General features: G+C 46.1%; 1 protein-coding gene across 2 annotated transcripts in view; it reads right to left on the bottom strand.

Moving 5' to 3' along the window:
- The window catches only part of LOC115158936 (uncharacterized), a 58,350-nt gene extending 34,640 nt beyond the window's left edge, over positions 1 to 23,710 (bottom strand). Inside the window, exons 1-9 of one of the 2 annotated variants that reach the window (XM_029708379.1) lie at positions 23,324 to 23,707; positions 13,937 to 16,443; positions 13,477 to 13,594; positions 12,695 to 13,208; positions 8,276 to 8,806; positions 2,144 to 2,332; positions 1,230 to 1,310; positions 789 to 901; positions 640 to 698 (exon numbers count right to left, since the gene is read on the bottom strand). In XM_029708379.1, coding sequence (XP_029564239.1) covers positions 640 to 698; positions 789 to 901; positions 1,230 to 1,310; positions 2,144 to 2,332; positions 8,276 to 8,806; positions 12,695 to 13,208; positions 13,477 to 13,594; positions 13,937 to 16,240 — 3,909 coding nt within the window. In that variant the 5' untranslated portion in view covers positions 16,241 to 16,443; positions 23,324 to 23,707. Of the gene's footprint in view, positions 1 to 639; positions 699 to 788; positions 902 to 1,229; positions 1,311 to 2,143; positions 2,333 to 8,275; positions 8,807 to 12,694; positions 13,209 to 13,476; positions 13,595 to 13,936; positions 16,444 to 23,323 lie in introns of both variants that reach the window. The other variant, XM_029708383.1, reaches the window with a different exon arrangement.
- Between the last annotated feature and the right edge of the window lie 243 nt (positions 23,711 to 23,953).

Here is a 23,953-nt window from a genome sequence, read left to right on the forward strand (position 1 = left end):
AAGAGATAGTGAGTGAAGATAAAGACGAAGAAGATGCGGGGGACTATGATGATGATTTTGAAGAAGAAGAAGATAATGACATTGGTGACGATGATGAATGATGATGATGGTGATGAAGCACAGAACTATATCAGCCAGGCATCTCTCAATCCCCCCCTTCCCCTGAGAGAGTGGGTGTCTCATCAAGCCAGCTCTAGCCCCTTCAACCAGACCTGAATATTTCCATATAATATAAATGGTTTCGACTAAACTACCTGTAGTCATCTGTAGAGGCTGCACATCACACCATGCAGCAATAGATGGCCTAGATTTAGAGTTATACTGGAATCAGTCTACAGTTTGATATGGACTGGATTTTATGATAGTGTAGAGCACATTGTAATCAGGAGGCTGGTCCCAGATCAGCTTTCGATAAGTCGGGGGCTTATTTCCCAAAGGTACCACTATACTGAGTCAGTGGAGCCTGGGGGAGAATGGATCTCTGAAAAATGTCTCTACACTGAACTATACCCTGAACTTAATGACATTAGTATCCCTAACACACACACACACACACACACACACACACACACACACACACACACACACACACACACACACACACACACACACACACACACACACACACACACGACTTACATGGCCATGCAGGTCTGTGTTTAGCAGCATCAGGGCACAGGTCAAGGTATGAACACCATCTGGATAAGGAGGAAACATATCAATCTATTACCATGACGACTGAGGTGTGATATTTCTATAGTAGAAATGAGACAGTGGCGTCCTCTTACCCTCAGAGGGTATGAGTTTTGGGTTACAGTGCAGGTATCTCCTGGAGAAGTGAGACAGCACCCGCTCCCTCTCCTGAGTCTCTCCCATCAGGGAAAACTGTTTGAGTAAGGCTCTGGAACACACAGACACACACATTGAGCAGAAGCACAGTGCTTCTCAAGCCCAATCCAGTATCCAGTTTCTCTAGTATCCTAAAGGCTGGCAAATGTTGGTTCCAGCCCAGCGGTAACGCACCTTATTACGCACCTGTCCACCTCATTCAACGACTTCATTAATCACCAAGCCCTTGATTAATTGAATCAGGAGCGTTTTTTCTGGGCTAGAAACACTAGTCTGGCATATTAGGCTACTTTCCCTCAGCCTGCCACCAGAGAGCAGTATTACCATCTACTAACCAGTGGCTGGCTACTTGAACAAGTCAGTCAGTTTGAACATCTCACCTCAGAGCCTGGTCCACATTAAGACCTGTGAAGTTAAAGAAGTGTAGATACTCCTCTGCAACCTTATGACTGAAGTCATTGCTTGGGAGAGAGAGAGAAACATAGAGAAATAAATACAGAGAGACAGGAAAAGAGAGAGAAAGAGAGAGAGAGAGAGAAAGAGGGAGAGGGAGAGGGAACAACATGTTAATCAGATGCTGGCTTTCCCAGCTCAAACACACAAGGCCATTCAGCCTGTCAGGTACTGCCAGTCACACAGCACAGTTGGTTTGTGTCCTTGAGACGAAGACTTAGGGCCAAAAACAGTGATTTCCCAGAGTGCATCTATCAGATAGGAGGAATCTCTTTTCATCCCAAATTCCTTTTCATCAGACAGATGGACGGACGGACGGATGGATGTGCAGAAAGACGTATGTGCATAAAGATGGACGGACAGACAGACAGCTTTTCATTGGGTATGATCATTGTAAGAGTTTAAGATGCCCCCCCCCAACGTGACATCTTTGGACTAACCCTTATAATAACACTCAGTTTGAAACTTTGATTCCCAGTGTGAATCTGTCAGACAGGAGGAAACTCTTTTCATCCCAAATTCCTTTTCGGCAGCTAGACGGACGAAGGTACAGAAAGACGGACAGACAGACAGACAGACAGACAGACAGACAGACAGACAGACACAGACTAATCCAAGAGCCCAGCCGCGGAGGGAAACCAAGGGGTCAGACAAGGTCCAGACCAGGTTTAGTATAGCAGAGAGAGAGAGAGAGAGAGAGAGATCTTGGAAATGTTAGCCACATCCATACTAGGTGTTGTCATCGGCAGTATACGCGCTACACATAGCATAGACAAAGTATAGCAGCACATCGTAAAGAGAGGGATCGATAACACGAGAAGGCTGGGTGCCAGGTGCTCACTTCTTGCTGAGGTGACGGGCCACGTCGGACTTCCTGAAGCCGTCCAGGGTGAAGAGGCGCTTGGCCAGGCGCTTGGCGGCCTCCCCGTCAGCACGGTTACCGTTGGTGAGGGTGTCGCTGCTCCCCAGTCCCAGCCGCTCACTGAGGTCCTGATCCAGCTCCGAGTCTGTCGCCAGACGAGCCTTCTCCCTGGAGGGAGAGAAAAGGTAAGAGGGGGAAGAGAGGGAGAGATGAGTTAAGAGGGAGAGGGAGGGGGATAGAGGGAGAAAGGGAAGGAGCGGGAGGACAAAGACAAAGAGTGAAGGGAGGTGTGGATAAATGATGATGTAACCCACTTTGTTGTAATTTCTTCACGGCAGCACTGTAAAGCTTGCAGCAAAACTGTAAGTCTCTGGTCAGGTCTACTGAAAAAAATAGTCCTGGAACCTTTTCTATTGTAGGCTAATGCTTTCTTCTGGTGTGACACAATGATAATTCAGTACATTAATACACTCAAATGTGGACCATGTTAAGCATAAACAGGGCACTATAAACAGAATGACACATTATACAACCTCCTTCCATAAATCTATCCTTTCCTGCAACTCTCTCTATATCACCCAGTCATTTAGCCCCCTTTCAAGCAGTAGAGGGTTCAGGAGGGCACGCCGTACTATATCTCAACTATACTGTGGTAATAGCTTTGAGCATGTTATGTCACCTTGGAACAAGCACGGAAATGTTCACTTCGAAAAAGGAAGTGGAAAATGAAGACCTGTGAGTTCTATCTGTTGATAATACATGGTTTCAAATGATAGAAGAGGACTAGAACTACAAGTCTAGACTTCAGCCATAATATATCATAATAAACTCAGCAAAAAAAAGAGACGTCCTCTCACTGTCTACTGCGTTTATTTTCAGCAAACTTAACATGTGTAAATATTTGCATGAACATGACAAGATTCAACAACTGAAACATAAACTGAACAAGTTCCACAGACATGTGACTAACAGAAATTGAATAATGTGTCCCTGAACAAAGGGGGGGTCAAAATCAAATGTAACAGTCAGTATCTGGTGTGGCCACCAGCTGCGTTAAGTACTGCAGTGCATCTCCTCCTCATGGACTGCACCAGATTTGCCAGTTCTTGCTGTGAGATGTTACCCCACTCTTCCACCAAGGCACCTGCAAATTCCTGGACATTTCTGGGGGGAATGGCCCTAGCTCTCACCCTCCGATCCAACAGGTCCCAGACGTGCTCAATAGGATTGAGATCTGGGCTCTTCGCTGGCCATGGTAGAACACTGACATTCCCATCTTTCGGGAAATCACGCACAGAACGAGCAGTATGGCTGGTGGCATTGTCATGTTGGAGGGTCATGTCAGGATGAGCCTGCAGGAAGGGTACCACATGAGGGAGGAGGATGTCTTCCCTGTAACGCACAGCGTTGAGATTGCCTGCAATGACAACACACTCAGTCCGATGATGCTGTGACACACCGTCCCAGACCATGACGGACCCTCCACCTCCAAATCGATCCTGCTCCAGAGTACAGGCCTCGGTGTAACACTCATTCCTTCGACGAAAAAACGTGAATCCGACCATCACCCCTGGTGAGACAAAACCAGTGAAGAGACTCATCAGTGAAGAGCACTTTTTGCCAGTCCTGTCTGGTCCAGCTGTTGCCGGTGATGTTTGGTGAGGACCTGCTTTACAACAGGCCTTCAAGCCCTCAGTCCAGCCTCTCTCAGCCTATTGCAGACAGTCTGAGCACTGATGGAGGGATTGTGTGTTCCTGGTGTAACTTGGGCAGTTGTTGTTGCCATCCTGTACCTGTCCCGCAGGTGTGATGTTCTGATGTACCGATCCTGTGCAGGTGTTGTTACACGTGGTCTGCCATTGCGAGGACGATCAGCTGTCTGTCCTGTCTCCCTGTTGCGCTGTCTTAGGCGTCTCACAGTACGGACATTGCAATTTATTGACCTGGTCACATCTGCAGTCCTCATGCCTCCTTGCCTAAGGCACGCTCACGCAGATGAGCAGGGACCCTGGGCATCTTTCTTTTGGTGTTTTCATAACTGTGACCTTAATTGCCTCCCGTCTGTAAGCTGTTAGTGTCTTAACGACCGTTCCACAGGTGCATGTTCATTAATTGTTTATGGTTCATTGAACAAGCATGGGAAACAGTGTTTAAACCCTTTACAGTGAAGATCTGTGAAGTTAATTGGATTTTTACGAATTATCTTTGAAAGACAGGGTCCTGAAAAAGGGATGTGTCTTTTTTTGCTGAGTTTATATCCATCCAAGAATACAAGCTTGGGAACAGTATTTAAAGAATGACAGAAACACACTTTACCCAGACTACCAGGACTACAGCACAGCACATTCAGACTTCCTTATTATCACTGAGTCATACACACCTCCACAGAGCAAACAGGCCATTCTATTAGCTGAATGAATGGCTTTGTTACTGAGCAATGACTGATCACCAGACACCCTTGTTTCCTTGTCTCATATGGAGCCTACAGAGGCAGTGAGAGGATTAGAAGGCAGTTTTTTCCACACTACCTACAGCAGTCTGAGAGGAGAAGAGGAGAGGAGAGGAGAGGAGAGGAGAAGGAGTAGAGCTCTTACCTCCGCCTTGAGCTCGAGTGGCGAGTAGGAAGGTACCTATCCTCTCCGAGTGAGCCATGCCAACAGAACACAGAACTGGCCTTCCTTGTTGTACCTGTCCTCTCCCTGTACGAGTGTCTCAAACTGGTCACCCTATTGACCCCCCCTCTCCCCCCTCTCCCCGTCCTGGCTCCCTGGCCTGATCGCATCCCCCCCCCCGCTAACCCCTCTACCGCTCCCCTCTACCTCTCTGTTTTTCTCAGTGTCTTAGCTGGTCTGCTAGCTAGTCCTAGCGCAGTACATCACCTGGATTCTAACCCCATAAGGCCTAAGACTCAGCTAGCAAGTCACTCCCTTTAGCTTTAGCTAACACACACACTTTATTTTTCTATTCGCTTTCTTTTCCTTCTCTCCTTTCAGCAAGTTTCCCAAGCTAGATACATTTTGTCCAGCAGTGCCTCTTTCTCTTCTCTTCTCTCTCTGTTTGTTTCTGTTCTATTCACTCCGCCCTCTCTCTCTCTCTCTCTCTCTTTCTCTCTCTCTCTCCCTCCCCTCCCTCTCTCCCTCCCTCCCTCCCTCTCTATGTAAACTTTTGCAACGTCCCCTGCCGACCTTGGGCACTAAGCATGGCACGGAACTTGGCCGCCTTTCACTCAAAATCTCTCCCTTCCTCTCTCGCTCTCCCACTCTCTCCCACCCTCCCTCCTGCCTCCTCTCTCACAAGCTCCAATTACTCATGTTCAGTAGGTACATCCTTTGGATGAGGTATACATGCTGTTCACCTCGACTCTTAATGGAGCTATAAGCACACAAAGGAAAACAAAGCGGGTTAGTGCCAAGGACAACTCCCATTGATAAACCCTATAGGTGTGTGCTAGACTATAAATATGATTATATAATTAACAAATCACAGTAGAACAAATATTTTTGTTCTCTCTCTCCACAACAACGACTTGGTATCCAGGGAAAGGAATCCGGTTTTATTCCTCAACTCCAGACCCAAAGGGGGAAAACTTTTTCGTTCCATCCCTGTACTCAACTCAACTGGTAAACGTACTGTATCATCAAGCCTTTGAATACAGTATTTCCATCAGGTGTGTTAGTGCTGGGATTGAACCCCTGAATAGAGAGGCCTATTGGGAGCACCAGGCATTATTGAGGTGCCTGTTTACTGTAAGCAACTCGCAGGCGATAATCACCATAGCACGCTACAGCATCTGAGCACTAATTGAACAGCTATCACATAAGGCCATAAGAGAATTCCCACTATCGTCAGCCTCCACTTCAACGGTCCATCGCCACACAATTGGCCCCCCTCCGTCTGTCTAGATGGATAGTTCTACACAATGGGCCTCTGTCTAATGGCTCAAACCATCTCAAAAGGGAGCTGTGAGGGGAAGGGGGGGGGGGGGCGAGGGCTGAAATTCCAACTGTTATCAAAGTATGGAGTGGATAAGCCCTCTGAAATATTTTCCCTGCTGTCCTCTTCATGGATTCCTTTCTTGCAGGACTGTAATAGGTGGGTCAGTCTGTACAGTAACTGTGGTAACAATACCAGGACAATGTCAATATTTACCAGACAAATACAATATAATAGAATAACTTTGTTCTTCCCAGAGGGAACTTGGTCAACTACGACAGAGTTGAACTTTTTAAGCCACTATATCCTATTTTGGTTTGGTTTTGTACTGGTCATTGGATGTGTTCCCAGGAAACACTTTGGACTTAAGAGTGGATTATCACTGTCAGTGGGCTTTCAGGGGTTTTCTGGCCCCACACAATCCAGCCACTGTTCTGTTCTGTTCTTCTGGTGTCGTGGCAGGCTGCAGCTGAACAGACAACTGGAAATGGACTGATGTCACCACATTTTGCTGTCACCACCCCTACGGCCCTACAGACCAGGACTAACAGTGGTGGCCCAGTGCCAATGGTAAACATGCATACTGAAGCCTATATACGCACGCCTACAGTACGCACTCAAGTCTGCAAGCACGCATGCATACACGGACGTACACACGGACGTACACACACACACACACACTTCACTCAGAGTCCACACACACACACACACACACACACACACACACACACACACACACACACACACACACACAGTTCACCTAGACTACTTTATCACAACAGACATATGTCTGTTGTGTTAACAGTATGATCACTGAAGAATGCTACTTTAATGCTGTTTTCTCCAACAAATATCACTTACAGTAGACACCACAAGTGGTCCACATATTTAGCTCTAAAAACCCATTGGCATTATTATCCATATGTTCAGACAGTATCAATCCACGTCCTACAACATGGTCCTTTAGCAGCATCTAGTGGTCTGTACCGCAAGGTGACAGTGTCCCACTGCCACCGCAGTGCTGCCAAACACAATTATCTTCCTCTCTCCCTCATCAGCACTGCAGTTCCTCTCTACACTAACCACAGAACCCACCAGATGGTGCTGGGTTGTCAAACCCCTAGCAGATCATTCTCTGTTATTGGTGTTGACGAAAATGATAAACGCTCATTAAGCAGACGTGTATATTGACCACGAGAAATAAGAATATTCTCTACCTAAAATCACAATATTTGCATATATCATAATATATGATGGTACATCATCTTAATACTTATATAACGGATCGATCTGGCCACACAATCTGATTGGTAAAGTTCCAGCTCTGCTGTTATTGACAGTAATAGCAAAGCTAGTTGAATCACTTTAACATTATCAATAGTAGAGAGCTGTAGTACCACAGCCATCTGCCCCAGTCAGTTTCAGTTACCTGCTCCAGCCATCACACACAACAGCAAAGACACAGACACACACGTATAGTCACACATACCAACACACACACACTCGCACCGCATGCCGTCATGGAAACCAGCGGTACGGTGAGGCAGACAGCCTCCTAGCGACCTTCACTAACAGCTCTGCTCCAGAATCGCACTGCAGCAGGTGCTGTGTCCCAGCAGACAAGCCTAGGACTGGCGCTTTTGGAAACTGATATTGTTAGGGGAAGACTCTAAAAAAGTACATTTTCAATGTACATATACAGTTCCTAACATATGCACATTATGATCCTCAGTTATTACGTTGTCCTCTAATACTGTACATGGACAATAGAGTATAATATAGTGATTTGTTGTTTTTTATTTAATCTTAGATTATACCATACTGTATGTTCTGAATAGAAGCCTACCTTGGCTTTACTTCATCTATGAGAGTAACCTCATACCCACTGGGCAAGAACTGGTTGAATCAACGTTGTTTCCACGTCATTTCAACCAAAAAGGTGGCAAACTGATTGGATTTGTCTTTTATCACCCGACTTTTAACCTAAATTCAATGACAGGGTGATATTTTTGGTTGATTTCATGTTGAATTCACGTTAATTGGCAATTCAACCAAATGTAATTCAAAACTAGACGTTAATCTGACGTCTGTGCCCAGTGGGTACTTTATGTCAGCAGCCTATCGGGTCTGGCCTTTCATAAAGTACTACATCAGAGCAGTAGTGATGACATCACTGACCTGTGGAAGGAGAGGGAGGGGTTGCTGCTGTATGACATCACTGACCTAGGGAAGGAGAATGTGGGGTTGCTGTACCAGCTGCTCCCCAACATCCGTGCCCCGCCCCCTCCCCCTCGCGGGAGTGTGTCCTCCGAGCCACTGCTCAGCCTTTCGCTGGAGGGGGCGCGCGTGGCATCCGAGTCGCCTGTCACCGTGACGATGGAATCTGATAGGCTTGTTCCCCTTTCGCAGTGGGCCAGTGGGGCGAAGCTCAACTTGACAATGTGCCGGGCGCTCTGACAGATCATCTGACCGCCCTGGATCTCTGGGGTCAGTGTGGGAAGGTCAAAGGTCAGGACCGTCTGGGTGCTGGAGGTCAGCAGCTCCTCGCTGTCCAGGCTGCAGTAGGATGTGCCCTTGGCGCGATGTGACTCCATTATGCTCTCAAAATGGCGGCTGAAGGTGTCCTCAGTGGTGCCTGCCAGACGAGGCCCCGAAACTAGGATGGGCGACTTGAGGGCCGGGAGGTTGTCGAAGAAACTGTCCAATGGCCTAGATGGAAAGAGAGAAATAGGGAAAGAGGATAACAACCAAGAGTGAGGCACAGGAAGACTCTACTTCAGGGATGTCAAACTCATTTTTATTAATTTATTATATCTGGTCCATATTGTCCATGAGTTTCTAGTAGAAGATAGACCATATGCTTCAGGAGAAAAATAGCCTAGATAATAAGCAAGCATCTAATCCACAATGGCTATATTTTCAATTAACTCTGAAACCCTTCCAACTATTGACTTTTTTTACAACTGCCACCAGTGTGATGGCAAAACACTGACAGCAAATACATATTGACATAGTAAAATAAAGTGTGTAAACGAAAAATATAAAGGATATTTCATGCTGAAACCCTCATATTAAACACAAATGGTATTGACTAAGTTGATTGTTTATATTTAGGATAAAGATTTACAGCTTTGTCATTTTATTTAATATTTTAAAATCATCTTATTTATTATTTCATATATTTTACATGTGATAAGAGGGCCAGAGATACATGCCACACAGAGGGCCAGAGATAATCTGAAGTACCCAAAAAGGCCACTAAATATCCTGTGATAGATGACATAAAATATTTGAAAGATACCAAAATTCTGGTACCCTCCTTTTCCAACCCTAAATATATATATATTTCTTATTATTATTATTGAAAAAAAATTCTCAAATCCCTCAAGGACTGGATTGGACCCCTTCTGTCCTGCGTCCGAATGTTTGACACCCCTGTTCTACTGGGTCTCTTAGTACTGTCTAATATTCCGAATGAATGAATCTCAAATTAATTTATTTGAGGGTGAGTATAGTGAGTCTCCCTGGAAACGATGTTAGTTGAAAGACGTCATTCTACTATTCCAGTTTTTTTAATCGCTTTTTTAATCGCAAACCCAATTTTCACAAGCATGTGGTGAATTTTCTAAACTCTTAGTACAAGACTTCAAATTGGTAACTATTGTAATGTAGCCAATTTTCAATAAAACATTTTTATTGTGCATAAATGTTGTTTGTATCTTTCACTACACAACTACTGATGCAAAAGAAAAGTTTACTGTGAAACATAATGAGTACATTGGTGTAATCACCAAAACGCAACATAATATTTTCTCAATATCAACCAGTTAATCCAATAGCAATTTTTTTCCCTTCCACTCAGGAAGGAGAAATGTCCTCTAGTCTGATGAAACAAAAATAGAACTGTTTGGCCATAATGACCATCATTATGTTTGGAGGAAAAATGGGGAGGCTTGCAAGCCGAAGAACACCATCCCAACCGTGAAGCACGGGGGTGGCAGCATCATGTTGTGGGGGTGCCTTGCTGCAGGAGGGACTGGTGCACTTCACAAAATAGATGGCATCATGAGGGAGGAAAATGATGTGGATATATTGAAGCAACATCTCAAGACATCAGTCAGGAAGTTAAAGCTTGGTCGCAAATGGGTCTTCCAAATGGACAATGACCCCAAGCATACTTCCAAAGTTGTGGCAAAATGGCTTAAGGACAACAAAGTCAAGGTATTGGAGTGGCCATCACAAAGCCCTGACCTCAATCCTATAGAACATTTGTGGGCAGAACTGAAAAAGCGCGTGAGAGCAAGGAGGCCTACAAACCTGACTCAGTTACACCAGCTCTGTCAGGAGGAATGGGACAAAATTCACCCAACTTATTGTGGGAAGCTTGTGGAAGGCTACCTGAGACGTTTGACCCAAGCTAAACAATTTAAAGGCAATGCTACTAAACACTAATTGAGTGTATGTAAACTTCTGACCCACTGGGAATGTGATGAAAGAAATAAAAGCTGAAATAAATTATTCTCTCTACTATTATTCTGACATTTCACATTCTTAAAATAAAGTGGTTCATCAGACTAACTGACCTAAGACAGGACATTTTTTAAATGTTTAAATGTATTTGGCAAGGTGCATGTAAACTTCCGATTTCAACTAATATATATATATATATATATACACTGCTCAAAAAAATAAAGGGAACACTTAAACAACACATCCTAGATCTGAATGAAAGAAATTATCTTATTAAATACTTTTTTCTTTACATAGTTGAATGTGCTGACAACAAAATCACACAAAAATAATCAATGGAAATCCAATTTATGAACCCATGGAGGTCTGGATTTGGAGACACTCAAAATTAAAGTGGAAAACCACACTACAGGCTGATCCAACTTTGATGTAATGTCCTTAAAACAAGTCAAAATGAGGCTCAGTAGTGTGTGTGGCCTCCACGTGCCTGTATGTCGTCCCTACATGATGTCCCAGATGTGCTCAATAGGATTCAGGTCTGGGGAACGGGCAGGCCAGTCCATAGCATCAATGCCTTCCTCTTGCAGGAACTGCTGACACACTCCAGCCACATGAGGTCTAGCATTGTCTTGCATTAGGAGGAACCCAGGGCCAACCGCACCAGCATATGGTCTCACAAGGGGTCTGAGGATCTCATCTCGGTACCTAATGGCAGTCAGGCTACCTCTAGCGAGCACATGGAGGGCTGTGCGGCCCCCCAAAGAAATGCCACCCCACACCATGACTGACCCACCGCCAAACCGGTCATGCTGGAGGATGTTGCAGGCAGCAGAACGTTCTCCACGGCGTCTCCAGACTCTGTCACCTCTGTCACGTGTGCTCAGTGTGAACCTGCTTTCATCTGTGAAGAGCACATGGCGCCAGTGGCGAATTTGCCAATCTTGGTGTTCTCTGGCAAATGCCAAACGTCCTGCACGGTGTTGGGCTGTAAGCACAACCCCCACCTGTGGACGTCGGGCCCTCATACCACCCTCATGGAGTCTCTGACCGTTTGAGCAGACACATGCACATTTGTGGCCTGCTGGAGGTCATTTTGCAGGGCTCTGGCAGTACTCCTCCTGCTCCTCCTTGCACAAAGGCGGAGGTAGCGGTCTGCTGCTGGGTTGTTGCCCTCCTACGGCCTCCTCCACGTCTCCTGATGTACTGGCCTGTCTCCTGGTAGCGCCTCCATGCTCTGGACACTACGCTGACAGACACAGCAAACCTTCTTGCCACAGCTCGCAATGATGTGCCATCCTGGATGAGCTGCACTACCTGAGCCACTTGTGTGGGTTGTAGACTCCGTCTCATGCTACCACTAGAGTGAAAGCACCGCCAGCATTCAAAAGTGACCAAAACATCAGCCAGGAAGCATTGGAACTGAGAAGTGGTCTGTGGTCTCCACCTGCAGAACCACTCCTTTATTGGGGGTGTCTTGCTTATTGCCTCTAATTTCCACCTGTTGTCTATTCCATTTGCACAACAGCATGTGAAATTTATTGTCAATCAGTGTCGCTTCCTAAGTGGACAGTTTGATTTCACAGAAGTGTGATTGACTTGGAGTTACATTGTGTTGTTTAAGTGTTCCCTTTATTTTTTTGAGCAGTATATATATATATACCACATACCTGTGAAAATTGCACCAAAGTGATCAAATAAACTGTGGTCAAGTGACTGACTACGGTACACTGTAAATGTTTGACCATAGAAAACTACGAGTGGTAAAGAAAAACAATGTCATCAAACTGGTTTGAGAGGTCTAATGGTAAGTAGGTTGCTAGGAAGATCTCAACACGCGGTAGCAGAAAGAGACACACATTCATACTTTTGTACTGTAGTTCTTGCTAGATCCTGCTTCATCAGTGTTCTTGTGGGAGAAAAAAAATTGATGACACCAACTAAAAACATTAGCACCTTGTGCTATTCACAAGGACAGAAGCTAGAAATAGATAGCACTCATAGCGGTCTGTAATGAACATGTGAGGATGCATAAATTGGTCAAAATCCTGTCATATTTGTGTGTGTGTGTTTGTGTATGCATTTGAGCGTGTGTGTGTTTCCACGTGTCTATGCGTGTGTCCATCTCACCTCTTCAGCAGCTGACTGATCACCTGCTGCTGCTGCTGCCTCTTAATGTCCCCCTGCATCCTCACTGAGACCCAGCTCACCACCTCCTCCTCTTCCTCCTCGTCATCCTCCTCCTCTTCCTCCTCTTCTTCCACCTCCTCCTCCTCCCCACTCGTTCTCTCATAGAGACAGACACCCAGGGGGCTGCTGCCTGTACCCGATGTGCTTTTCACGCTACGGTTACTCCCAAACGCTGAGTCGGCGTCTTCCTGCTCAGCCAATAGCACCTCATCGATGTCGGTCTCGCGGTAGCAGCGCAGGGGCACGGCGTCCAGGTCCGTCTCCGAGTACTTGAGGGTCCTCCGGATGATGCCCGTCTTTGGCGACTCCCCCGCCACCGCTGGGGGAGGAGTCACCAGCTCCACCTCCACGTGCTGCACCTCGTGATTGGCTGAGATGAGGGGGAGGGAGGTGGGGGAGGTGGGGGATTCACTGGACTGGCCACTGGGAGGAGCTGTGGAGGGTTCGATGGTACCTGCCATGATGGAACAGAGGAAGCAGTTGATATCACCGAAGAAGTACCGAAAATTCCTGCGCTACCATGCTAATGTTAATGTTGTTGTTATTGGTTGCTGAACACTGACCTATGTGCGTGTTTTGAACACGTGCTATGATACGTTTCATGCATCACATCTACAGTATAGTGTCTATCCTGTGGGAACAGTTAAAGAGTCATAGACACAGAGATAAATACTATATATAGCTTTATGGGTAATAGGTATGGGTGGTAAATATGCTCTCACTTTTCTCCCCCCTGCTGGCAGCCTCCTCAGCGGGGGTCCCAAATAGGAACTCCCACTTGGCACGAGCTATCCTCTGGGAGTGGAGGGAGGGGCCTGGGACTGCAGTGCCACTGTCCGTCTGGAACACACTCGCAGATATGTACACATGGCAAATTTAACAAAATACAAGATACATTTAGTTAACATTAATATGTTTTAATTAATATTTGCATATCATGCATATCATTTGGCTCAATACTCCATATGAGGCAACAGTACATAATGTCACCTTTTATTTGAGGGTATTTTCATACATATTTGCTTTAGCATTAAGACATTTTGACAAATTCACTTATATGTGTTTTAAAGTAGTCATTCAAAATGACAAATCCAAAATGCTGGAGAAGAGAGATAAATTAAAAGTTTTAACTTCACTGTACAAATAAATATGTAGGGCAGTGTAAGAAGAGAAATGTCTCACCAGTATCCCTGAAGTGGCAGCCCCTGTCTCGTTGCTCTGGTGGCTGGACTGACTGGACTCTGGGGACACACATTCCCTTTCACCTAGGCTGCCCGTCACCCCGCTGGAGCTGCGCGACGATGACCCCGCTACCCCAATTTGCTCCCCCCCTCGAGGCTCCTCCACCCTCAGCAGGCTTGGCTGCTGCCCTTGTCCCGAAACCTCCTCCCCTTCCCCATCCCCATCCAGGCCCTCGTCCTCCTCTGGGGAGTCCAGCACCACAGGGCCCAGCAGCAGAACCTCCCTCCTCCTCTGCTCGGCCCTCTTCTGCTGAGCCGTGCTCAAGGGCTGCTGACCGGGTCCAGGTCCATGTCTGGGGCTGGAACTGAAGCTGCTGCTTTCCTCCCCTACCAGGTGGCTCCAGGGCTGCCTGGAAGTCCAGCTGACAGGGGCTTCTTCCACACTCTGGCGTATGTAGAGCCTACGGGCCAGCTCGGCACTGTCCCCCCTGTCGAAGCAGGACAAGTCGGCTCTCCTGTCCGGCTCGAAGGACCAGAAATCTCCAGTGTATTGAGGGGGCAGACAGCGGTGCAGCGTGGGGCTGTCGGTGACTCTGAGCTGGGCTCTCAGCAGCCTGGGGTCCCTCAGAGGGGAGCTGGTCTCGGCTGGGGGAAGAAAGGGACGGAGGAAGCGTGAAGGCAGGGCTGGGGACACTCCTCCACCCACTACTGCGTCTGATAGGATGGAGCTCTGACCCAGAGCCCGCCCTCCTCCGTGCTGTGTCCTATGATTGGTTAGTGTTGGAGAGTTTGTGTCCTGTGTGCGTGACGATGGTAAAGAGTTTCCAGCCTGGTGAGAGTCAGTGTCGTTCGATGCTGGTGTGTGTAGGCCGTGTAAAGGGATGTTCATCTTAACTTCCTGATGCTGCAAATGTTGCCGTTGTGCTTTTGGGACAGAACTGTTGCCTTCTCTGGACATACATCCGCAGTTGGGGCTCTCTACTTCGTCTAAAGTGCTGTGCAATGTCAATGAGTTCCTCCTTACCTCTGCTAAAATAGAGGACACTTTAGTAGCCTCCTCGGCTAGCCTCCGGGCCACTTCAGGGCTGTTGGATGGGGAGGAGGGTTTGCTACCACTTAGCTGGTTCAGTACAGTTCCCACCCCTAGTTTATTGCTAAGTTGGAGAATGGTCCCTTGAGGGGAGGAACTGCTGTTACAGGGCTTGTGTACTTGTCTCTGGGTGGCTGGACTCCCAGTGATAGCTTTGTCCTGACCTTCCCATTGGTGTGGGCTCTGGGCCTTGGGCCCCATGCACAACCTGTGTCTCGAATTAGGAGACATACCCAGAGCGGCCTGGCTAGCATGAGACGAAAGCTGGTCGGAGGCTGGGCTCCTGGGTAATGGCCCGCAAATGGCCCGGTTTCTATCTGTGTCCATGGCATGATTATTGGGGAGATTATTGCATGCGCTGTGGCGTTGGACAGGAGAGCCGCCTGCCCAGGACAGGCAACGGGCCTGCTGGTTGTGGCGGGAGCCCCTGGGACTCTGCTCGAGCCCATGGAGGATCTTACTCCTGAGCAGGGGGGAACCAAACCCAAACTCTTCCAGGGCAAGCTGGGTGGCTGCCCTGCCGACGGGATCCAAGACGGGGTGGCGGTGGATGGGGGAGACTGACGGTTGCTGCTGTTGCTGGATACATCCTGGGGGACGAAACGCTAGTTTGGGACTGGAGCTGCAGGAGGAGCCAGGACTACCCAACCAGATGGGGTCGCTGAGTCTCTTCCGGGGGTAGGAAGGTGGGGATGACCTCTCCTCCCTAGACCTCCTCTGACAGGCAGAGTTCTGTGGGCTCTCCACTGTCTTGACGTTAGCCTTCTCAATGTAGCTGAAGGTGACCACTGAGCGTTTGGCATTTCCCCCCACCCCCTGCCCTTTGGAGGAGGGTTTGTGGGGGGTGGTGGTCCTCCCATTTCTGGAAAAGGCTGGGGAGTGGGTCAGTGCTGCTGGTAAACTCTGCCGCTTGGAGATGCTAGGCGACTGGTTGCCATTGCCTTGGTGGAGCTGGAAGCTCACGGTGTGTCTGGAGGGAGACTGGGTGTGAGTGAAGTTATGGGCTAGGCGGTGCGTTGGAGCTTTGGTAGGAGTCTGACATTTTGTCTGGCAGGTTAGCTTGGACAAAAGCCCAGCTGGCCCATCCTGTGCTGAGGCTGAGTTACTCCCAGTCCCAGGACCCTCCACTCCTCCCCCCATGCCCCCCTTCCCATCCTGCTCCGGGGCTGACCTTACCTCCACGTACAGATGAAGGACTTTTCCAGACTGGGACATGACCTCACACTCGAGGCCAGGAAGAGCGAGCGAGTGATACAGAAGACAGAGACTGGCTTCCTCTCCTTTTACTAGGGTTTTGTTTGTTTATCTGTTGATGGGGGTGTCACTGTATTTTTAGGACATGTTCCATCCTACTCAGTAAGACTAAGGACATTATGGGCAAACAGAGGACGCCTCCAGCAGATCTCTAGTTACCATACCTGTGAGAGAGAGAGAGAGGGGGGGGGGGAGAGAGAGAGAGAGAGAGAGAGAGAGAGAGAGAGAGAGAGAGAGAGAGAGAGAGAGAGAGAAGCTGTAGTGAGAAGTCATACTTTTATGATCGTGTGTTACAGCTATTGGCGTTGAATGAGTGAAGCAATGACTGGGGAATAAAGTGTAAAAGTGCAGCAGTGAGGTAGTGAGGTAGTGAATGGCTGAATGAGGTAGTAAGGAGGTGAATGAGTGAAGCAATGACTGGGGAATAAAGTGTAAAAGTGCAGCAGTGAGGTAGTGAGGTAGTGAATGGCTGAATGAGGTAGTAAGGAGGTGAATGAGTGAAGCAATGACTGGGGAATAAAGTGTAAAAGTGCAGCAGTGAGGTAGTGAGGTAGTGAATGGCTGAATGAGGTAGTAAGGAGGTGAATGAGTGACAGTAGCAGTAGTACAATAAAAGGTAAACAGCTTTTCCCCAGATAACCTAGAAAGGTAATCCATAATCCCTATAGAATGCTGTACACTTCAACAGACATAGAGGTGTACTACACACAATCACTTCCAATCATCCAATCTAGACTTTACGGCTTTGAGATAATTGTCTTAATCAACAACAAAGGAAAGCTGCTTTCCCTGATGACTAAATGCCAACCCTCTGGCTCTCTATCGGTTTAACACAGTGTGTTAGGTGCCCTAGTGATTGAGAATGACATTTTATCCTGATTGGCTGTTAGAATGACCATCACTGTATCTATTCTGACAAGACACTTCAAGGAGTCTCAGTTTAGAAAGCTTTAAGCTGTAGGAAATGAAGGCTTGGCTTTCTTTAGAGGAATCCATTAGACAATGATGCAGTGGGAATGAGGACTTTTGTCATTGCGTCCTGATATGGCATATCTTTAGTCAAATAAGCGGTGTATTCGAACCTGTCATCACCCTCTTCAATCTCACACAGCTCACATCTGTCAAACGTCTAGAATTCCCTCACAAGTCACATATGGAAATATTTTCTTCTTCAAAACATGTCATAACAAAGATATTTCAGCATGTCACACACCAAGCTGTCCCTCTTTCATCACAAAAGTTTGAACACACACACAAAAAAATGTTTTTAAACCAAGACTAGCCATACTTAACTATTTGCTGAACAAAATGCTTTCAGTTAAGAAATACCTGCTGTCCAACCATCAAAAGTGTTTCCCCGTGTTGCTATGAGAAGCTGCACAGAAAGAAGGAGGAACTCAAGTGGAAGAGGGTGACAGATTGGAGCTAAGACTTGCCTTATGGTAACAGTAGGAGAAAGCGTGTGCATCGGTGGGGCTCAAAAAGGACTTAACAGAACAAAGAGAATGTGTTTAAGACTTGGCATCACACACACACACACACACACAGCATTTTACGAAGACTACTCCTCTATGCCTGGTTAACTCCCTTCTCTGACCCCTACCTCCCTCCACATCAGTTTCATTCCATGCTTAGAGTGCCTTTTGGGTAGTGTAATTCTGGCATAAAAAAAACCGATTTATACTTTTAACATTATGTCATAAAGAGAACATGTTCAACTTCATAACAAACATGTTTTCCTAACTCAAGAGGTTAAATGAAGAAATATGACATTAAACTGACAATTAAAAAGTGACAGGGTTGACCATAACAGGGTTGACAATTTCAGCTTAAATCAGCCATAACTCCCCTTGTGACAGGAGGAATGGAAGCTTGTTGTGCGCAACAAGGAGGGACAATGAAATACAAGCCTAGCAAAACGTTTGAACTTGTCAAAACATTTCTAGCCTATATATCTATGGATAACAGCGTTGACGCGTTATGCTCGACTGACTCTGTTTTCAACCACAAAACACCAGGAAATGGCCAAAAAGAGTAGAACCAGCCGACCTGCATTTACAATATGATTTGACAAGCCTATTAGATGTTCAATATGTATTTTGAAAAAATGACTTTGAAATGAATTGTTTCACCATATTAAAACGAGAGTTCAGTTCACGTAACAGAGTTGACCTTAAACCTTGGGTACAAATGTAAATGAATCACTAATCACATGAAATAGATAATCCTCTTCAGAAATGACTGTCAAAGCAACAAAATAACTAGGGCTTTACAATGATGGTGCAAACTTGGAGAAATGTTGGCATTAAGTGGGTCGGTCAGACATGAGACATGCCGAAACTTGGATTTTCTGAGAAAACAACACATTTATTTGAATGAAAATACACTACTATTGGAATTTTAGTTTAGTTAGTTTAGTTAGACTGTAGATGTATGTGATCCTATTGTTAAATTGCGTGTTTAATCTCATAATAAAATGTACTCACATTTTTATTTAACCTTATTTAACTAGGCAAGTCAGTTAAGAACAAATTCTTATTTACAATGACGGCCTAGGAACAGTGGGTTAACTGCCTTGTTCAGGGAATTTTTCCTAGCCACCGTGCTTCTACACCTGCATTGCTTGCTGTTTGGGGTTTTAGGCTGGGTTTCTGTACAGCACTTTGAGATATCAGCTGATGTAAGAAGGGCTATATAAATACATTTGATTTGATTCAGGGGCAAAACGACAGATTTTTACCTTGTCAGCTCGGGGATTCGATCTAGCAACCTTTACAGTTACTGGCCCAACGCTCTAACCACTAGGCTACCTACCACCACACATAATGTCTCAAGAACATAAAACGCCCTCTATTCGTGGAACAACCCCTCGCACCTTCATTCAGCGGAGCTAGCGCCAACTCACAGGCAATGTAGACGCCTTAATGAGGCTTTTATACAATTTGTTACAGTAGTTTTACAGCAGTGGGCCCCATGAGGTCTCATTGTCTAAATGGTGTCAACAGGAAGATAACCTCCTTAACCAGTGTCATAAACATGAAAGACACTCCTGTTCCTGGCAGCAATGATCTCACCTCAGAGAGCTACTGGCTGATGAACCACAGCTATCAGTTATGTTTGTAGCTGTCAGGCCATCAGCTGAACGACGACACCGGGCCGTATTCATTTTGGAGGCTGATCAGCCTCAACTTCATTGACGCCCTACTATCCATCGCTACGTCGGCCCAGACAGGAGTGCGAGGGAGAAAAAGACAGAAAGAGACAGAGGAAGAGAGGATGAAAAATCTGTGTAAACGAGAGGGAGAGCGGAAGTGGCAGGAAGACAAAGTGATCAGAGTGGAGATTTACAGGAAGTAGCCTGCGGTAACGGAATTACATAGGGCTTAGGTAAGCAACACTTCCCGACTAGCACCCAGACGCCATGGAACAGAGTTAAGGGACATATTGTCCTCCTCCTCGTCGATCCTTAGTACCGGTGGTATACATGCTGCAGTGCCACCCTTGAATGCCCTGCTCACTGAGAGTTGGCCAAGTTGGCATGCAGGCTGGCGGGATATGGGCGCTCTCCAGTCACAAACACACACACACCGGTCTGCTGCGCCAAGAGTCACAATGGAGCGAGATCATTACCACTAGCCAGCTGCCATGTGGTTACTGATTTACTGTTGACTTGGACTTAAAGGAAAAGTTGTATTAACATTTATTCCCTTCTTAATGTGTTTGAGCCAATCAGTTGTGTTGTGAAAAGGTAGGGGGGTATACAGAAGATAGCCCTATTTGGTAAAATACCACGTTTTTTATTATGACAAGAACAGCTTAAATAAGCAAAGAGAAATGACAGTCCATCATTACTTTAAGACATGAAGGTCAGTCAATACGGAACATTTCAAGAACTTTGAACGTTTCTTCAAGTGCAGTCGCAAAAACCATCAAGCGATGTGATGAAACTGTCTTTCATGAGAACCGGCACAGGAAAATACCCAGAGTTACCTCTGCTGCAGAGGATAAGTTCATTAGAGTTACCAGCCTCAGAAATTGCAGCCCAAATAAATGCTTCATTGAGTTCAAGTAACAGACACATCTCAACATCAACTGTTCAGAGGAGACTGTGTGAATTAGGCCTTCATGGTTGAATTGCTGCAAAGAAACCACTACTAAAGGACACCAATAAGAAGAGACTTGGACATTAGATCGGTGTAAATCTGTCCTTTGGTCTGATGAGTCCAAATTTGAGATTTCTGTGTCTTTGTGTGTCTTTGTGAGACGCAGAGTAGGTGAATGGATGATCGCATGTGTGGTTCCCACCCTGAAGCATGGAGGAGGAGGTGTGATGGTGTGGGGGTGCTTTGCTGGTGACACTGTCAGTGATTTATTTAGAATTCAAGGCACACTTAAACATCATGGCTGTTGGAAAAGCATTCCAGGTGAAGCTGGTTGAGAGAATGCCAAGAGTGTGCAAAGCTGTCATCAAGGCAAAAGGTGGATACTTTGAAGAATCTCAAATCTAAAATATATTTTGATTTGTTTAACACTTTTTTGGTTGCTACATGATCCCATATGTGTTATTTCATAGTGTTGATGTCTTCACTATTATTCTACAATGTAGAAAATAGTAAAAATAAAGAAAAACCCTTGAATGAGTAGGTGTGTCCAAACTTTTGACTGGTACTGTAATTACTGTGACTTATATAATATAATCAGATACAGGATGAGAATGCCATGGTCAAATCAGACTCCTGAATCTTATCAGAGATACTGATTGTCTGATGTCCTTGGGTTGTATGGATTTCTCCTCCATTTCTGCTCTCCATGACAACCCAAGGAGCTTCTCCATTCGTGGCTCTATGAGGCTCGTTACAGAAGGACAGACACAAAGCACAGAGGACGGACACACACCAGGCGAATTTGACACCCCTCCAGCAATCAGCGCAAGGGGGCTCAGGGTATGCGTGTGCGTATGTGTGTGTTTGAGTCAAATCACACAGATAATTAAACCCCAGTGAGCACAGAGAGCTAATATTAGGCTGCACAGAAACGACGGTGTGAGCGTGCTAATATTAGCCACAGGCTTGCTTGCTGACCGTCTTAAGCAGGCAGCTATGATTTCAGCAGCATGACAGCAGGCTTTGCAGTGTTGTGACGCCTCAAAGCCAGGAGAGAAGAAAAGTTTTGTAGTCCCTTCATGTGTGAGGAATACGGTCATAGCAAAGACATGACTCTGGCAATTCTATCTATACCCTCCTACTCTCATTGATTGAATGTTGACAGCATGGATTCCTTGGGATAGTATGACCGTCGGTCATTGTTCACTGTATACCTCACACATATCTGAAGCAGACACTTAGTAAGGAGCTGTCGCTCCTACAATACACTACAAACTCAATGAACCTCCAATATGCTGTACTGAATTAATAGTGCCGAGAAGCTTACTAACAAGGCTGATGTAATATGAGAGTTGTACCGTACTGTTCGTAGCTGCCCTTAACATTTAAAAATATGACTCTGGTTGGAACAGAGACAAAGCCATCTCTCTCTCTCTCTCTCTCTCTCTCTCTCTCTCTCTCTCTCTCTCTCTCTCTCAACTTTCTTCCAAGAGGGACTGAGACAGAGACAAAGATGAAGGTGCACTGACTCATACAGGCGGCACAAAGGGATAGAGAGAGAGTCTGTCTGTCTGTCTGTCTGTCTGTCTGTCTGTCTGTACATGTCAGAGAGAGAGAGAGAGAGAGAAATGGAGGAGAAAAGACGTGTTTTCCATCAGTACTCACTAGTGGAATGGTATGAAGTGGTACATGACCTTGTGGCAGGTAAAGATCTATTCCTCACTGCTTTTGTGACTTTTTAAAGAAACAATGAAGAACGACATAGCAAAAGCATTTCAGGAGAAAAACAGCATGTGACCAAGACACACCCCAATATTTTGTTTTCTAGTAAACATCCCTTTAACTCAAGCTCTTTCTGGGCCAGCAGCACATTGTTCAGTTTAAAACAAGGAGGCTTATGTGTCCATCCATTTATTGATTAATGGAGCATCAGTGTTGTTAACAGGAGGGTCACATGCATTTTATTAGTGGCTGTAGGGTGGAGGTAGGAGTGAAAACTCATATTTGAATCTACTTCACAACTATGATCAAATGCGCTCAATTGTTCTTCCTCTCTTTGAACCACAGAGACAGTCTCTAAGCCAGCTCATGTTTGAGAAAGAAAACCCAGTCCTTGGAGACATTACCAACACAGGAGAATAAACATCTCAGTGCTAAGTCCTAAACTGTCCTAAACTGTCCTAAACTGTCCTAAACTGAACCCGTTTTCAGGACTCGATGAGAACTAATTAATACAAGGGCTATTTTGTTTTTAATTAGCACTGTTTTCCAGTGAGGTATCTGGTTGGCCCCACTATCTGAGAGAACAGAGTTAACATGCATTGATGAAGGGACTGAAGCTACTGGCTCTGATAAAGGGATGGAAACTGTCAGCGTCTGGGCATTATTTTCCTACTGAGAGCCAAAGCGAAAGATTCCAGACGCCTCATTTAGATAAACCACATAGGCCTACAGTAAGTTCTCCAATACTGACCTGTATATTTTGAACCATCACACACACACACACACACACACACACACACACACACACACACACACACACACACACACACACACACACACACACACACACACACACACCTATAGTAGTACTGGGTTTTGAATTATGATACACTGAAAAAATAAAATACCATGTGCTTGATGCATTGCACTTATGCAAAATCCTGCTCAGTTCTTCTGTAAAGTACATATATGTGGGACAGAAAAACTACTTGAAAGTGCTTACATTGACATGCCCTCATATTCTAAGTATACACTAACATTGACACACCCCCATGCATACACGTTTACTCACAAATGCTCACGCACGCACAAATGCGCACACACCCCCCCCGCAGGCAAACCCCACACTCAAACAGGCTTACTTTCCCATGCTCTGACTAATCCTCATCTCTTCAGTTAGTCATTATAATTACACCCAAACATTAGATACAGTACACACCTTCATCCTCTGTCAAAGCCTTCTGCTATCCTGGTGAAGCTTTATCGTGATCGACCACACAGTGCAGAAACAGCAGAGGGAGAAGCAGCAACTGCAGCCTCACACATATAGCCTGCCGAATCTCCTCTCCTGCCTCCCTGCCTCTCTTCTCTTCCCTCCTTCTCTATCACGTCTTCTTCTCCCCTCAGCATGCTCATCCACAGTGGATTTACACCTCCCACATGACTTCTTAGCCTGTCTTCTCTCCTTCCTTCTTGGCCTCTTTCCTTCCTTCCTTACCCGGCTGCAGCATGCAGTAGATGCATAGACCTTCCCAACTACTCCAGGCTGCTGCTATACAGGCCAGCCTCCCCCTGCAGGCAACACCCACTAGCCACCCCACTAACCAATCAGCACACTCAAACCGGCTGGCCCTCCCACTCCGCCTCACACACGGTGTGTGGAGTAGCTTGTGGTGGTGTAAACGGTGGAAGTCAGTGTGGTGGTGGGTATAGGAGTTTTAGGGTTGATTTCTAGGCACAAAGGGCACTAGGACAGAAGGGAAGTGTGACATGATAGAGTTCAGGAGGGAGTTGGCAGATGGGAGAGGAACAACAATATATAGCCAAACCCTGACCAATGCTGCTACTG

This window comes from Salmo trutta, chromosome 2, assembly GCF_901001165.1.
Source record: "Salmo trutta chromosome 2, fSalTru1.1, whole genome shotgun sequence".
NCBI classification, from domain to species: domain Eukaryota; kingdom Metazoa; phylum Chordata; class Actinopteri; order Salmoniformes; family Salmonidae; genus Salmo; species Salmo trutta.